The following is an 18,874-nucleotide window of genomic DNA, read 5'->3' on the forward strand; positions in this document are numbered from 1 at the left end:
GTATCAGCCACTTGAGGAGAGGAAAACATAGATGAACTTGATCATCGTGTCCCACGGCTAAATGGAAATGTGCTCATCAATGGAAATATTCTCGTCAATTGAAATATTCATTTTGTTTACTTTATTGAATTAATAATAGGTTATTGAAATCTAAGAGGAATGCGCATGAACAGAAGTAGTAAGAATCATGATCTTTTCACTTTTTACTATGGATACATGCTTCCTCTAATCTTCATAAGCTTTTTAATTTTTGATGAAGTTTTGATTAGTTGTTATTTATTTTTGTAGGCTACTCAAAGATCTAGAAGACCTATCAAATCAAATCAATATGTAGCAGGCTCAAGACCTAATACATCATTTGAGATGATGGACAAAGGCTTGATCTCAGATATTTAAAGAAAAGTAAAAAAAGTAAAACAAGTAAAAAAGGCTGGATCACCGTTTGGAGCTAAGATATAAAAAGCAAAAAAGTAAAAAAAAAAACGTTCTACTGCCTCGGGTCAAAAGGAACCAAGGCGAAAAGTCCTTCAAAAAAAAAACCCTACTGGTTACTTGTGAACTAAGACAAAATCGTACCCCTTTTTTCCTCGGTTCTGAACCGAGGCAAAAAACCTACCCCTTTTGCCTCGCCTGTATATGCCTCGGTTCAGGAACCGCTGCCTGTGAGCGAAAATAATCGTTGTCGTTTCCCTTGACTGCACTAGTGTATCTATTAACATCTTTACTCGATATCTTTGGACTTAATAGCCTTATATATACCACATAGTATTGTTGAGAAAATACTAACTCACTTTTATAAACATTATACTAATAATCATTATTATACAAATATGTACTCTTTTACTCACTTAAGCATAAGAAAGTTTTCTACAAGTGAATCAAGAAGCTCGACATCCAAGAAGTGTCAACTTCATCTCGAAGGCTTCTCAACAATTTTTGGCAAAACAATTTGGTGCCCAATGTGGAACCCATGTCCCTAGACCACAACATGTGGTATTAATCAAAAGTTAAATTTAAGCATCCATATTCTCAACACCAGAGATGGATCCCAATGCCACTAATATCATTAGGAGCTATATGGAGATGATCATCCAAAAAAATGAATAACTTTGCACTCAACACCCCCTTGCTATTCTTAATTAAAACAGTAGTGTTTATTAAAATATAAATGTATGCAAAATATGTATTAGAATGATAGATGCAATTGACAAAGTAATGCATAAACAAGGTAAATGCATTATGATTCATGATGAAGAAGACACAAAAATATTGATAAAGAAGATTAAAGAAAACAAAGGGTCAGAAACATACACCCAAAAGAGGCAAAATGCATTGTGTATGAAAGCAGAGAAAACCCTTACGGTATCTCGAATGTTACAGAGAGATAGAAAGAAAAGGAATAAAACAGAGAAAAGAAAAAGGAAAGGAAGTGGGTCGGGATTCCAAAATAGGTCCAAATATATCAGCTTTCATCCCTCCTCAAGTTGGGAGTAGATATCAGTCATACCCAACTTGGAATGGAGGTATTTAAAATTAGCTGGAGCAAGAGGTCTGGTGAAGAGGTCAACAAATTACTGAGTTAATGAAATGGGAAGCAAGTTTAAGAGCCCACTGTTGATCTTATCCTTTACAATATGGCAAACTATCTCTATGTGTTTGATGTGTTCATGGAACACATGATTGGAGGCAATCTGAATAACGGAACAATTGTCACAATAGACAATAGCAGGTTGAACAATGAATATGTGAAGGTCTTGAAGAACATAGGTCAACCATTGTAGTTTATAAGTAACAGTGGCTAGAGCCCGGTATTCAGCTTCAGAAGAACTTCGAGAGACAGTTTGGTTCTTTTTGAATTTCCAAGAGATGACAAAATTATCGAAGTATACAGAATATCCATCAATGTTTATTTAATGTGTACTATATATTTAATGTTTTAATGTATAATATTTATTTCATCAAAGTATATATGATATACGATTGTGTTAGTATATGATTGATTTATGTTTAATTATTATATCAATGATTTTAATTACAGTATGTATATATGGTTAAGTAAATATAGATGGAAGAATGTATAGATTTAGCATATTTGGACCGTGAAGATATAGATGACGATGTGGTTGGTGTAGACTTCAATATTATCGCGATGATACGTCAACAATTACAAATTACGACTTCATTGGGAGCACTAACAATGTTATGCATTGTTGCACACGCGTTGAATATCTTGAATATGTACTCCAGTAGTGTAAGCAATTACCTACCAGACAGAGACCGTCGTAGGGATCAATTAATTGGTGTTGATGAGATATATAAGGTGTCCGATGAGTCTTCCATAGGATGACGTGTCGTCATCATTGAGGAGGTCTCCTTGACTGGTTAACTGAGAGGAATGTGCCATAGGTGTGGGCATAGGGGCACAATTTAGCATTCCAACTTCTTTAAGGAGATCAAGGGTGCATTTGTGTTAACTGAGATGAATGCCAGAATTATTCCGAGCAACTTCTAAACCGAGAAAGTATGTGAGGTCACCCAAGTTTTTGTTGTGGAAGAGATTGTCAAGAGAAGTGGTGATGTGTTGTATCTCAGTGGCGTTGTTTCCCGAAAGAACAATGTCATCCACGTAGATTAAGATGACGGTAGTATGACAAGTATCATGTTTTAGAAAAAGAGAGTGATTAACATTAAAACGTATGTAATTATTTGATCAAAGAAAAGTAGAAAGTTTGTCATATAGAGATCTTTGGAGTTTGCACACTTGATTTGACTTGTGAGTAGGAAGGTTAGGAGGAATTTCCATGTATACTTCTTCATGTAAGTCATCATGCAAAAAGGTATTGTTGACATCAAGTTGCTTTAAGATGCATTGGTTAGAGGTAACAATGGAAAGGAGAAGACGTAAAGTAGTTAATTTCGCAAGGTAGTCAAGGCCTTCAAGCTGGGTATAGCCCTTAGCAACAAGGTGGACTTTGAATCTGTTAATGGACCCATCAGACTTGTGTTTTATTTTATATATCCAGCAGCATCCAATAGCGATTCTTCTTGGAGGAAGGTCAATTACAATATGCCTAAAACAAGAGAAGGAGAAAGAAAGAAAAAAGAAAACAGAGATATGCGCAACAAAGCTCTTCAAAGGAAGAGCTCTGATATCATATTAGAATGGTAGATGCAATTTACAAAGTAATGCATAATCAAGGTAAATGCAATAAGATTCATGATGAAAAATACCCAAAAATATTGATAAAGAAGATGAAAGAAAATAGAGGATCAAAAACATACACTCAAAAGAGATAAAATGCATGGTGTGTATTGAAGTGGAAAAAACCCTTACTATGTCTCGAATGTTACAAAGAGATAGAAAAGAAAGAAATAAAACAAAGAAAAAAAAAAGAAAAGGAAGTGGGTCGAGCTTCCAAAATAGACCCAAATAGGTTAGTTTTTAGGGCTTCTAAAACAAACCCAAATAGATTAGCTTTCAATATGACTAATAATAATATATACATATTTTAATTAAAAAAAAGAAAAAAACATATGAAAGTTTCCTTATACATTTATTTTAGAAAAAGGTTCGTTATTTTAGACCCTGTAACACATCAACTCATTATCCAAATAAAAGATATATATATATATATATATATATATATATTAGCATGACATCTCTCTAAAATTGCAACACCTAACATTGACTCTACTTAGCATGTCAAACTGCTCCACTTCTACCTTTGGTTACTCTGTCCCTAATAAATATGCTATAAATAGATTCATTAAAATATTAGTTAGGAGGATAACCATGAATAAGGTGCCTACAAAGATAAATCTTAGGAGGAGAGGATACAATTAATTAATGTCTCATGCGTATTTTGTTGGTTGGAACATTTGTTAATTTTCAAAAATTTTATTTATTAACCCTTAATAGTAAAGGAAATAAGTTATGGAAAGATGTATAGATTTCAATTATATAGAACATATGAAATCATGTGAATAAAGTAACTCTAGACAAAAGAAAGTAGATGAAGAAGAAATTATTACTTTCAGACAATTAAATGTTTGGGCTTGGATGAAATATAAAATTTGTTATATTAATTTTTCTTATTCAAAGTGAGTTTTTATCCGATTCAGTGCATTATTTACTCACTTAAAAAATATAACCAAAACCACAAATAGAAGACTTAGTAAAAGCCAAAAATTCCTATTAGTAAGCATGACATAGAAGTCTAAAGTTATGTTTTGTCTCTTATAATATATATATATATATATATATATATATATATATACTTCCTCTTTTTCTATGTTAATAAAACATAATTAGAACGATAGTTCTAATACTAAATTAGGAATCATATATATAATAGTAAAATAATCTCTTATAATAAAAGTATTGATAAAGAAGGACATATAATTTAATTAAAAATATATAAAAATATAACAGTTTGAAACATAAAAAACCACATAAAATATTTTAAGACTTGAATATTTTGTTTTCTTTTTTTAAAATATTTTTAATGTTTATGAAATTAATAGATGTTTTCGTTATTACGAAATTTTATTTTCATTGGTAATTGTGTAATATTTTATATAATTATTTCATTAACTTAATTTAAAATTTATATAATTAATTTTTTTTAAAATATTTGACATTAAAGAAATAAGGATACGTTCTTTTCATAATCAACATTTATAAATATTATGTTTCTTTTATAGCGATTTTTACTTATTTTATAAAAGTTCATTAATTTATTTAAATTAGTAAAAGAACGAATATAAGTATAAATATGGAGATAAAGATGAAATAAAAACTTTATACCATAAGAATTAATTTTTATTATCTCGGAAATGTCTTAACACTAGTTTTTGAAACCATATTAAAAAATAAATTTTAATTCTAACTCGCTATTTCCACTGTGTTGTATCGTGTCATTTCACTTTATCTTTGAGGAATGACCAAGACACTATTATTCAATTAACACTTTTAATTGATATATATATTGAATTATGTGTTAAATTAAGAGCATAATCAATAAGACTACACAAACAAAAGTCTGATAACAAAATGAAATTATGCGTCTCAAATGCAAGTTCTCTCACTTTCCAGGGACAAAGTTGGTGGCGTAGGCCCAGGCGTTGTTGTTGACGGGGTCGGCAAGGTGATCGGCGAGGTTCTCCAAAGGTCCCTTGCCAGTGACAATGGCTTGAACGAAGAAACCAAACATGGAGAACATGGCCAATCTCCCATTCTTCAACTCTTTCACCTTCAACTCAGCAAAAGCCTCTGGGTCATCAGCAAGGCCCAATGGGTCGAAGCTCCCACCCGGGTAGATTGGGTCAGTCACCTCACCCAAAGGCCCACCGGCAATGCGGTAACCCTCCACTGCACCCATCAATATCACCTGTGTGGCCCAGATGGCAAGGATGCTCTGTGCATGGATCAGGCTTGGGTTGCCCAAGTAGTCAAGGCCACCCTCACTGAATATCTGAGACCCAGCCTTGAACCACACCGCCTCCCCGAACTTCACACCGTTCCGGGCCAACAGTTCAGGGAACACACACCCCAAAGCCCCCAACATCGCCCATCGAGAGTGGATCACTTCCAGTTCACGGTTCCGAGCAAATGTCTCCGGGTCAGCCGAAAGCCCGGCAGTGTCCCACCCATAGTCACCTGGGAATTCTCCCGTCAGGTAAGAAGGAGCCTCACCCGAGAATGGGCCCAGGTACTTCACACGGTCTGGGCCGTACCATGGACTTCCAGAGGAAACCGACTTGGAGGCCGTCTTCCTCATCGAAATCCTTCCACCGGAGAGGTCCGGGGTGGAAGGAGACAGCTTTATGGCTTGACCAGCCAATGATGGCGAAGAGAGAGCCATGGTGGAAGCGGCCATTGCAGTGTTGTAGAATGAAGCACTGAAAAAGCTTGTATTGGGAATGGTTAGTAACGGTGGTTGTTGTATATGAGAAAGGGTAGAGGAGCAATATATATAGTTTAATTGAGAAAAGGGATTGTTATCTTAACATCTTAGGAGATCTGTATTTGAGTTTCTATTGGTTTGGATTTGAAGGATTCATGATGTCCACAAGCTTCTTCTCGTACTCCTTAGCTTGGATGAGATCTCTACCACAATCATACAATGCCTCTTAGACACTGCCATGTAGGATTTTCGGATAGTATGACCAACAAAAACCAATCGACAAGTGTAACCCTCGCTACTAATATGACCAACAAAAACAATTTTATGTTTTATGTTTTGAATAGATTTTTCCGTCCATTTGGAAGCATTTAAGGGATAAATTGAAAATGTTTATAAGTTGAAAAAAAAACTAGTAAGAAGTCACATTCTCACCATATCTTTCACCAACTCTTTTGTTGAAGCAATATTAATTATTGCGATAATCCACCGTCAGTTATGTAGACTGCAAAGAAGGGAGTTTGAACTTTAAGGCTGTGTTCGCATGAACAGATTGTACTGTTTATGCGGATTTGCAAGCGATGAATTGAATACAAATCGTGTTCGCTTGTGTGGATTTCTGAAGATGGAAATGGTAAGATTTGTGGGATGGAGGTTATTTTTATCACTCGCTAAATTGCGAAGATTTGCAGTGATTTAAAGAGAAAAGGCCATTTTGTCCTCATAAAATCTGATAATACCATGTGCTAAAATCAATTTTATTCTGATAAACTTTACGTCTATATTTCATCCACTACAATGATGGGTAATACGTAGTAATGCATAAAAAAGAAAACACCTAAGGAGTATATACTGTGGTTGACGGGCTTTGCTAAATTTTCCATTCACGAGTGCACATAGGCCTTGGACAGCCCAAGTTTGTAAGTTTGGCAGCCTTGACTTTTGACTGTGGCAGTGGCAGCCTAGCAATGCAGAGATTCGGTTCTCTACTTCTTCCGTGCTTTGACACAACTATACACAAAAGCATTGACATGCAACACAGGAAAGATTCCTGGCCATATAGTGTTGTTTGCTTTGAATTTCAAACAGGATTGAAGAAGACTGTAGACCATTTAAATGTGAAGGTTGGTGCATGTTTGGTCTGTGTATTAAGAGCGAGCTTGATGGTCTGTTATGAAGGAGTGTGAAATATATTTCTTTGTCCTTCAAACTTAATTCTTATTGAGGTTGTATGTGCTCGAGATATGTCCCTTATGTTGAGTGCATTGAAGAGCATAGCTTCATCACATTCATGAGGTTAGTTGTCCCTTGAAGTATCGGTTGGCAATGTTTGTTTAATATTTGCAGGTTGGAGGCATCTGATGCAGAAGACATGATGAACCCACAATGGTGTGTGGTGATGTTGGAACATGGTTGGTTTCATTGTTCATAATCAATGCGTTGAAGATGGGGAAGGAGAGGTTAAATGAGGAAGAGGCGTTGAAGATGGAGAACTTCCGCGTGTGTGCTTCGTGCAGAGTTTGGGATGGCAAAGCTGTAATCGGTTAAGGGATAAATTGAAAATGTTTATAAGTTGAAAAAAAAACTAGTAAGAAGTCACATTCTCACCATATCTTTCGCCAACTCTTTTGTTGAAGCAATATTAATTATTGCGATAACCCACCGTTAGTTATGTAGACTGCAAAGAAGGGAGTTTGAAGTTTAAGAGATATTGCAAAAAACAAAAAAGTGAAGTATGTCCACGTTAAATTTTGTTAAAATACTTTAGCAACTAGCTATTCCAAGAGTTACATAACTTGAGAGAGTAGTTAACTTAAAATTTTGTAACATAAGATAAGAAACTATTAGCTTACTTAAGAGTTCGTCTGTCAAAGTCATTTAATTCGATTCATATGGATTAACTCAGGGTTGAATTAAAAATGAGTCACTTTGATCCAATTTATTTTGAGTTAAAAATTTTGTAATTCAATTTGATTCACTACATGGTAATGGATGAACCTAATTAAGGATGTTTAGTTCTTTCAAATTATTTTATTTATTTATTAATGTACAATCAAAATGGATTAAAACGACTCTTTTTCATAGTAATACAACTAATTTGTTAATTTATTGTACTACCTCCCCGTAACCGATCGGTCAAGAAGAAGGAGAGCCGGGCCAATTGAGTCGATCGGTAATGGGTCCAGGTGAGGTAAATGTCATTAATGGTTAGTCAATGCGGTTAATAATCATGATAACATCAAGAATGCGACATTTATGGATAATTAACAGATTTCAGGGCACAATAATATACAACATTAATGGATGATTAATGAGCTGGCCATTTTACGAAGCCTATAAATACAAGATTAATGATCAGGTTAGACAGCTGAATCAATAGTTAAGTTAGCCTGCCATAGCGTAATTCTGACTTGAGCATCAGAGTGTTTTGTGCAAGTCAAACCACGATCGGTACCAGAAAAGGAGCAGTAGGTCCGAAGCAAGGAAGAGTGTTCTCGGTCCACTACCGAAACACTTATTTTACCAAACATCATTATATAGATAGTAGTTGAAAATTAAAGTGTTAACTTATATAACATGACAAATAAGTAAATTATCCAAACTATTCAAACATTAATGAATATCATTCTAGTGTTTAAAAGGATAAAAAATTGTCAACCTACACAATTAGAAGCAGTAAATAATTATAATAAAAAAATTGTAAAAAAATGGTAAATAATTAAGCCTTAATTGTTTATTTTGTCCTTAGTTTCACTTAAGTGTGTCAAGTTGGTCCATCATTTTAAAAAAGTTTCAATTGCGTCCTCACTTGGTAAAATTTGCCTCATTCAAGTCCCTTCCGTTAAATACGTACAAACGACGTTAACTTTTTCTTTCTCCCTCCTATGCTCCTTTGAACAGAACAGTTTTTTGTCACGACATGCTTCAATATTTTAACAATTTGTGTGTGTCATTACATTCTTCAATATTTTAACAATTTCCATAAATAAGATTTTTTGTGCATTGGAGTTGGAGAGAGAAAGTTTAATCATTCAATTATTGAAAAATGCTAATTCCTCTCTCTTACTCAGTTGAACATCAAACAATTATTAAAGATTGTTAATCTTACCATCATAACTGTTTCGGTAGGAATTTGTAGAATCGAGAGACTAACCTTTGTGACATGACTTTTCTCTGGAATTGTGTGCTCTGCTTGCCTGCCTTCAGTTTGGACCGCTCGATTGCCTTCAACCGGGACCGGAGGGGGAAGTTGTTAACCCTCGACAAGTGTAACCGAATTGTATCAAGTAATAATAAAATGGTAAGACCAAGTATTGTTTCCCAAAGGACTCACGGCCTAAACAATTGTGTGGTTTCTTGATTAAATAAGACTTCAAAAACCAATTCTTTGAGATTTAAATGCAAATACTAAAAATTAAATATGAATGCATGTATTGATCAATTGGACAAAAGAAGCAAAACGTGATTGAAATATATGGATGATTATGTTGTTGGGGTTACCGAGTTCTCCTATGCACTGTCATGTATTCAAGAATTCACCTTTCTTCATTAATGTTAATGCCACTTTCTAATTTACCTTAAACCCAATCTCTCGGTGAAGAAAGCCTAATCCTAATCACTAGTTTACAATGTCTTGTCTCCCTATCAATTATTCATGCATTACATTCGCATAGAAGCTTAAAGGCAACCAATCTTCCTATCCCTATGACTAGGCAATATTACTATTGGGAGAATTTCTTCATGTCTAGATTTATCTATATGTGTCCATACAAATAAAATCAATGATCATGCAATTGAATGAGTTAAACAAAGCATGCATAGAGTCTAGAAGAAAAACCCTAACAATTAATGAAAGAAAACATATGGATTAAAGAACCAATTCAATACATGAGAGTTTCAAAGGATTACATTGATTCCCCAACAACAATGAAGGTTTATTTCACCATAATCATGGTGAAACTAGATGAAAAATAATGAAAGAATGAAAGATAGAACCTTAGAATTTGAAGAGTGGAGGTTGAGCGTCCAAAATTCTCCTCCAAGGGTGAAGAAAATGTGATTTTGCTTCGTTCTGCCAAAAGATACTAATCCTAGGTCGACTAAAACCTTATATAGCTTCCTAAAGATTATAGAAAAGTGGCCTAAGGCCCATTAAAATGGTGCTCAACGGTAATTATCGCTCAGCGGTAAGTGTAGTTCTTCTATTTGACGCTCAGCTGCAGTTTTGCCCCTCAGCGTTGACTGTGGGACTTCAAAGTACCGCTCAGCGGTAAAAGTGGTGCTGAGCGGTACTTGCGGCTCTTCTTTTATGCACTTTTTCTTCCTTTTCTGAGTCCAACTTCTGACTACTTCACTTCTTCCATTCAATTCATCTTAAAACCTGCAAAAACAAGGAAAACCAAGCATAAAACCCATTAAACTCTCTTATTTCCAAAACATAAGAAAAAACATGATTACAAGCTAGTTTCTAAGTCATAAAGGTTGTCTTTAAGGTCAAAATTAAGTCTAAAAATAACAGTTTTTCAACTGTTATCAGAAGTACCCGCAAAAGGTGCTTCGACGCTTTAGTTAGGAGCAGTTTAATGAACTGCCTATCACAGTTGAATGTTTGAGTCTAGTAGAATGTGAGTTGAACGTAAGTAGAATGTAAGTGGAACGTACCTGGCTTTCGACCTTGACCTTATATTTATAAGTGTCTCATGGATCCTAAACCAACACACATCCAATAAAATAAAAACAGACTTGCCTTTAGATTCGGTTGGTTACTGATAAACAACTTATCAATTATTTTATCAATCTTTAATCAGTTATCAATATCTTTAATCAGATATCTTTAATTATTTTATCGTCTGCTGGACTATGGGCCCAATAATAACTTAAACGTTGGCCCAATTATGGGCCAACATTTGTTGTAGCGGTTGGACCGACAACTTTGAGTGGATGGACCGAACAGTAAGTATTATATACCATACAATAACAATTTTTTTTATCTATTTATTTTGTTTGAAAAGAATACTATGCTCTGAGAGTTATCTTGTTACACCATATACATATCTTTTCCTAGAAAATAAATACTAAATCTATTTATCTTACAAACAAATAAATTAACTGAGTTCTTTTGATTTATATTAGCAATATAATTTTTAATTTTCGTAAATTAAAAAATCTAGAAGAAACATTTACAGAAACATACAATAAACTTCAATTAACAGAATTCAAAGACCAACATTTTTATGTTTAAACTAGAAAAGAAAATAGAAATTTTTTTAAATGGACTTTGAATTGAAACTTTCTGACTAATGTAGATGGTACAATACTGTAAATTATAAGTGTTTTGTAGAATTTTACCTTGCTTCGATATAGAGAATTTTCAAAGGATATATTTAAAATATTGAATTTAAATTGATATTAGTTTAAATTATTTTATTTTTCATTATTATTTAGATAACTAAATTCAAATTTGAATTTTTTTATTCGGATGAAATATTTAAATTAAGCCAAAAATCAATAAAGGGTTGTGATGGGTTGTGGGTTAACCCACCTTCAACTCGGCTCGAATCCGTTGGTTAAGTGAATTGGTCCAATTTAACCCACATTTAAAAAAACTAAATTTTTTTCAACACAACATGGTTCAAATTTATGATGGACCAGGTTAGCTCACGAGTTGAAACCCATTTTAGCACTTGAACTTAAGGGTGAAAAAAAAACATAAATTGTGAAATTCAATCCATAATAATTCAAATCCATATTATTTTAAGTTTATGTGAGTGGATTTACCCAAATCTAAATCCATATTTTTGGATTTTAAATCATATCTAGTTAACTGGATTTGATTTTATTTAGATTAGATTTGAATTGGGATTGAAGTTGATATGAATTGAATTTAAATTCGATCATGTTTTGGATTTTGAAAATCTAAAATCAAGGTGCATTTAAGCCAAGTCACAAGTGAGTTGAAGACCATATCGATTCAAGTCAAACTGGATTTAAGGTTTAGCACAGTCGAGTTGAAGATTTAACTGAGTTGGTCCAAGACGAAGATCAAGCTAAGTCGAGTCAAGTCTAAGATTACATATGGGTTTAACTCAATCCTAGTTGTGCAATATTATCCACCACTCCTGGTATCCCTAGACAAACTGTCTAGTTGAGTTTATCACACTCTTAGTTGTGCAGTATTATTCACCGCTCTTAGTATCCTTAAACAACTTTCTAGTTGAGTTTACCCACTTCTTGTTGTGCACTATTATTCAGCACTCCTAGTATTCTTAGACAACTGTCTAGTTGAGTTTAACACACTCTTAGTTATTGATTGAGGCCGTATCCGAATCAAATTAATATGAAATAAAGTGTAGTATATACTAGGAATTGACTCTTAGGTCGTCTCTCAAGGACCAAATATTAGTTTCGTCATTAGATCAAACACTTGGTGGAAGGGGGGGTTGTGGAAATTTTTTTGACTTGAAATGAACTAAATTAAAACTCAAAATCAACATAGATTAAAAATAGGTTGGCAATTGGATCAATTTCAATGCTTCCCATACTTGATTAATAACAAATCAAACGCTCATCTTACCCCTAATCCAACACGAATTAACCAACTAAGCGAATGTTAATTCGGTCTTCAAAATTGCAAACTAAGCAAATGCAACACAAATATTCAATTGATTCTACAACATACAGATTAATCAACTAAGCGAAGACTAACCACCAATTAGGCAACTAAGTGTATACCTAATTGCAAGCACAGACCCAACTCAATAAAATGCAAGGTAAGACAACAAATTACAATTCACAATCCAGAAATCTCAAGTAAGCAATGTCATATCCCTAATTACCAACCCAAATAGTTTCACTCTTCCATCAAGACGAAATGTAAACTGAAATCAAAGTTGGAATGCGAAAATCAAATGGGAAACGAAACAGAACATGAACTTAAACGCTGGAATGTAATGCAAAATGGAATTAAAAAACGAAAATGCATAGAGGAAATGGAGAACGAAATTGAAAACATCAATGCATAAAACAAAACGCAATTGAAAAGGGGAAATGAAATAGAAGCAAGAACCAAGACAAAATTTCAAATTAAAATGAAATTAATTCACTACAGCAAAGGGAAATTGAAAGAAAACGTAGAACCCTTAGGGTAGGGGGGGGGAAGAAAAATGTCAATGCTCCAAAACATAGAGAGAAAACATGAAAATTGAGGAAGAAGAGGGAGTCCCTAAATCTGATTTGGATATTTAAAAACCTAAAAGACGAAATTGCCCTTAGTATGACCCTTGTATAGGCTTCTTTAATGCTTTTTGGTATATGGTCACACTCACTTGTCTTGTCAATGCTTTATCATGTCTTGGTCGAAGCACAACTTGTACAACATGTCAGAGTAGAAGTTATACTTAAATTATTCTCATAACGTTCTTTTCTTCTCTCAACATTTTTATCCACGTATGCAGTTGCTATGATTAATCCATAGTGTAATTTTGATCTGCAAATTAAACGAGGACAAAGTATACAAGCAAATAGCACTTTATAGTACATGCCTTAAATAACATTAAATTTTTTGATCGTTTATGAATGTTATCTTGCACTATATGTTCAAAACATCTTGTCATACATCGTGTGAATAAATATATCAGTTGATCACAATATTTAGACAACATTAGATAGTATAAGGTATGTTGTCATTCATTGTGAAGCATTAGACACTTATAGATGAAAAATAATTTGATTCATAAGAATTGACGCGCTTTTCATCATACGATATCATTTGTAAGACATTTTTTGATGGCAACCCCTTTAGGGACTTACCATCCAAAGAAGTATCAACTTAACACTAAGACTAAGAAAGGGAAGTTGAATAAGGACTTTTAAACAAAATGATCTTTTCTTTCTAATTCTTAGAATGTTCTCTTTAACTAAATACATTTACATTGTTTTATAGGTCACCAATAAAGATTGGAAACCATGCCTATATACCTTAAAAGGCTAACCAAGAAAAGGACAACAAAGGAACCAAAAGAAGGTTCATTTTCATTGATTTCCGGATTGGATTTCTAAAGGGAAACAACTTCCGGATTCTACTGCACGCCCAGCGTCTGCAACTTCCGCCCAGCCAATTTGAACCAGCGTCACATTGTAAAGAGCACGCTTTAAATGTTTTCCACCCAGGCCATGTAGCTTTTCCAGCACACCACTCTTATATTTTCAATAGCTTGCTAGGCCCGTTCAAAGGCTTCTCTTACTCTATAAAAAAGAGGTCATCTTCTTTGTAAAGGCAACTTGAATGGTATAAAGAAACGCTGCTGAATTGTCCAGCCACTTCTTACTTTCGAGTTCAAAAACCTGTGCCACTTTAGCACAATCCTCCTCTATCTTCCTTCCCTCTTGGAAGGCTTCCTGAGATGGAGAAGCTTCACGCACACTTCCATCCATCACAAGACATTTCACCGAACACCTACAGTGCACCACAACATCCATATACTTCTCCCAATCTGCTGCGTCATTCTGAGTCGAGGAGAGATTTGTCGTGATCGGTGGAGTTGCTTCCATCATTTGGCATCCAGAGCCTGGTCGTCCATGTAAGACCTGTGTAAAATAAAAATATACTTTTATTTTACTATATTTTGTGTTACTAAATAATTAATTATGATATGTTTGTGTAATGAAAATATTAAGAAAGTGAATAAAATAAATTAATTAGAACTAATGTTATCTTAATTTTAGAAAATACTTTTACTGATGCCTTAGCTTTTGATGACAAAAAGAATAAATTGAGAAGTGGGAGAACTCTTTGGTTATAGGGAAGTGTGTATTATGTTGTGGTGCATGCCTCTGTAAGTTTTCTTTTATGGGACCTATAATAATAAATGATGGAAAGAGAAAGCCATTTATTTTTTAAAAAAAAAGAGTGTTGGTATTAAGCTATTAGGCATTAACGTGAAATGGGAAGAAGTGGACCTAATGTAGTATGAAATAATGAATAATATTATATGTAGAAAAGGACAAAAAGGTGGGACCGTGAGGTTGGAAGATGAAATGTTATTATAAAGAAAAAGAAAAGAAAAGTTGGATGGTGTGAGAAGTAGTTTACGTAAGGTAGTAAAATGGAAAGAGTTTTAATATAAGGGGGGGTCTTATAGTGATAAAATAAAAAGAAAAATGGTGAGAAGGCATTGTTGGGTGGAGCACGTGAAGGTGTAAGAGGCTTGAAGGGAATTTTCTATGCTTTTGGCTTTTCATGTTTATGATAGGAGAGAGAACATAGATTTATACTTGTGCTTCCTCGTTTTGGCATGAATTGAGTTTCTGAAAGTGACAGTGTCGGTAGTAGGTGTTGAAATGTGTTTCCATAGCTTGGCTTCTTTTGTTTTGTAGGGATTTGGATAGATTATAGGGTTAAGTAGAAATCATATAGTTAAGCTACATGGTGCATATTAAAAACGTGAGTTGTGACTTAGATGAGAACCTACAATTTTTCTTATATAAACTCTAATCTATGTGAGAGAGGGGAGGAATATACATACTATGCTAAAACATAGGTTCGGAGTGTGGTTTTGAATTGTGGGAAGCACTGCTACGCAAGGAAAGAAAGCCATCTTTGGTCTTTGCTTTGAACCTAAAAGGATTGTGGAAACTCACTGGAACTAGAGGTAAGGGGGGGAACTAGGATTTATATAACTGTTTGCATGTTGGGGTAGTTAAAAGCTAGACTATATATGTATGTTTGATGGTGCATGTATATTGTATGATGGGTAGAAGGTAAGGGGTGTTTGATTTATTTCATTGATTGTTGAGATGTTATGGGTTTGCTGCAAATCTGGGTAAAATCTGGATAAAAAAAAAGAGTTTCTGGGTTCTTTCTGAAAACTGGTGCGATTCTGCAGAATTCTGCAGAACGCGCGTACGTCCAATTTTGGTGAGTCAAAATTGGACGTTCGTCCAAATTGCTCAGATAAGCGTTCGGTTTTGACGAACGTCCGAGTTCGTCCGTAATGATAGTAATATATTAGACGCTCGTTCAAATTGTATTTAAATAGTGAATTAATGACTTTAGGCGTTCGTCCTTAACTTAGTATTCTAGTGAAGTAATCTCAAGCGTTCGGTCTTGGTAGATTAATGATGGTGAGCGTTCGTTCTCAATTTGGTATTCTTAGGTTTGGATACCGAACGTTCGACCTTGGTATTGTTGTAATTATGAGCGTTCGGCCTTGAGTTAGTATTCTTAGGTTTCAATCGTTGAGCGTTCGTCCAAACAGTAGTCGATTCTTTATGACTTTCGATTTTAGCGCTCGGCTTGATAGTGTTGAATTCAATATGGTGCTCGGTTTGTAGCGTTCGGCCGAATAGTGTTTAATGACGGTCGGTTTTGGCGTTCGGTCAAATAGTGTTCGGCTGGGTGATTTGAAAACAGCGTTCGTTCATTAACGTTGGTGATTTGAAAATAGTGTTTGATGAATAGTTCTCGTCCAAATAGCGTTTCGGCGAATATGTATGAATCCGTAATTTCTTTGGTAGTATTTTAAAACAATTATTGAGAATTTTTGGTTATTTTCTTGATCTAATATTGGTTTATTTATACATATTATTGAGAATATGTATGAATTCGTGATTGAGCACGTTTATTCTGTTGGAGGTGGTACATACACTATGTTATTTACTTGTAACTTTGTCTGTCTTTTGAGCATTTCTGCTAGTCTCACGCGTGAGACTGAGATTCGAGTGTCACCTTCTTCTACGTGAGGAGGTGAATGTCTCGCCCAATGACTTCGGCTCATGTTGAGTATAGTGCATCGTTACGCGTAGTATCGATGTTTTTACTCGTTAGTCCTTGAGGAGTCGGGGAGATAGGTCTGAAGTCGCGATGGAAGACGACTCGGGTCGCCTGTTATTGAGAGCAGGTTATGACGATGAATTACAAGTAAACGACATTGTTTATGAAAGACTAGTCTGCAATATCATGTGTGTCGATTTATATTAAATCATGGAAATTATATAATTTATATGTAATGTGTTTATGATGTGATATTTCTGGTTTCTCACCCTGAAGAAGAAGCCTTATGAAAGACCACATTTTTTCAGTCACGGGATCCTGAAGTGCTTTGAGTGTGGCGGAAATCATCATAGAAGGAATTGTCCCAAACTCGTGAATATCAAGAAGGAAGATAGGACATGTTTCATGTGCAACAAGCCTGGACACATATCTCGTGACTGCCCTCAAAGAAAAGCGTCTGGTACGATGCCTCAGAAGACTTTTGACGGTGGGAAGTCACAGGCATCAGGCAGGGTGTTTGCCATGTCTGGGACTGAAGCAGAGAAGTCAGGTAATTTGATACTTGATACTTGTTCTTTGTTTGAAGAAAATGTACTTGTTTTGTTTGATTCGGGTGCGACGCACTCGTTTGTGTCCTTGCTATGTGTGGAGAATCTTGGTCTCTCTGTTCTTGATATGGGGTGTGAACTAATTGTCTCTACTCCAACATCTGGGCAAGTTTCAACCAGTTTAGTCTGTGTTGGGTGTCCGATTGTAGTGAGAGGACATAAGTCCAGGGCCAACTTGGTATGTCTTCCGCTTAAGGGTTTGGACGTGATCTTAGGGATGGATTGGTTAGTTGATAACCATGTGTTGATTGATTGCGGACGTCAGAAATTAGTTTTCCAAGAACCAGAAGGTTTTGAGGTGTCAACATCGAAAGAAGTCTTGCATGATCTCAAGGATGGAGGGATTTGTTTTGCAGTGATGGTGAAAGAGCAAAGAGAAAACACAAACGAGCAGATCAGTGGAATACATGTGGTAGAAGAGTTCGCAGATGTGTTTCCTGAGGAGGTTCCAGGATTGCCACCAAGTCGAGAGGTGGACTTCGCAATTGATCTAATACCATGAACGGGGCCAGTATCAATGGCTCCATATCGTATGGCTCCAATGGAGTTGACTGAGTTGCAGAAGCAAATTGAAGAATTGCTAGAGAAGAAGTTTATCAGGCCGAGTGTTTCACCGTGGGGTGCACCTGTGTTACTGGTTAAGAAGAAAGACGGAAGCTCGAGATTGTGCATTGATTATCGACAACTAAATAACGTTACTATTAAGAATAAGTACCCGTTGCCAAGGATTGATGATCTGTTAGACCAATTGAAGGGTGCTGGCGTGTTTTCAAAGATAGATTTACGGTCAGGGTATCATCAAATCCTTGTCAAATCTGAGGATGTGCAGAAGACAGCGTTTCGCTCACGCTACGGGCATTACGAGTATGTTGTGATGCCTTTCGGGGTGACGAATGCTCCGGCTATTTTCATGGATTACATGAATCGCATCTTCCGTTCTTGCTTGGATAAGTTTGTCGTTGTATTCATCGACGATATTCTAATTTATTCAAAGAATCATGAGGAGCATACTGAACATCTACGAACAACGTTGGGGATTCTGAGGGAACATCAGTTGTATGGGAAGCTATCGAAATGTGAGTTTTGGTTGGATGAAGTTCAGTTTCTTGGACATGTGATATCAGCTCAAGGAATCTCAGTTGATCCAGCGAAGGTTGATGCAGTGTTAAAGTGGGAACGCCCTACATCTGTGACTGAAGTAAGAAGCTTTGTTGGTCTTGCAGGTTATTATCGAAAGTTTGTTGAGGGATTCTCCAAGATAATGGGTCCCTTGACTTAGTTGACACGGAAGGACCAACCTTTTGTTTGGACAGAACAATGCGAGGCTAGTTTTGAGGAGATGAAGCGGAGATTGACAACTGCTCCAGTACTAATTATTCCAGACACAAATAAGACGTTGGAAGTATACTGCGATGCATCATATCAAGGTTTGGGTTGTGTCTTGATGCAACTAAGGAGACCAGTGGCGTATGCATCTCGGCAGTTGAGGGTACATGAAATAAACTATCCAACACATGATTTAGAGTTGGCGGCTGTGGTGTTTGCTTTGAAAACTTGGCGACACTATTTGTATGGGGCGAGGTTTCAAGTTT

General features: G+C 35.4%; 2 protein-coding genes across 2 annotated transcripts; one reads left to right on the forward strand and one right to left on the reverse strand.

The window, feature by feature from the left end:
- Positions 1-4,955: 4,955 nt before the first annotated feature.
- LOC108343733 (chlorophyll a-b binding protein of LHCII type 1) lies at positions 4,956-5,957 on the reverse strand. The gene has a single exon (XM_017582081.2). The coding sequence runs from the start codon at positions 5,877-5,879 to the stop codon at positions 5,085-5,087; it is 795 nt and encodes a 264-aa protein (XP_017437570.1). The 5' UTR covers positions 5,880-5,957; the 3' UTR covers positions 4,956-5,084.
- Positions 5,958-7,289: 1,332 nt separating this feature from the next.
- LOC108344293 (uncharacterized) lies at positions 7,290-17,784 on the forward strand. Its single transcript, XM_017582754.2, has 2 exons — positions 7,290-7,439; positions 16,951-17,784. Exons 1-2 carry the CDS (start codon positions 7,290-7,292, stop codon positions 17,782-17,784), a joined length of 984 nt encoding a protein of 327 aa, XP_017438243.2.
- The last annotated feature ends 1,090 nt before the right edge of the window (positions 17,785-18,874 follow it).

The sequence above is a fragment of the Vigna angularis genome, chromosome 8, assembly GCF_016808095.1.
Source record: "Vigna angularis cultivar LongXiaoDou No.4 chromosome 8, ASM1680809v1, whole genome shotgun sequence".
NCBI classification, from domain to species: domain Eukaryota; kingdom Viridiplantae; phylum Streptophyta; class Magnoliopsida; order Fabales; family Fabaceae; genus Vigna; species Vigna angularis.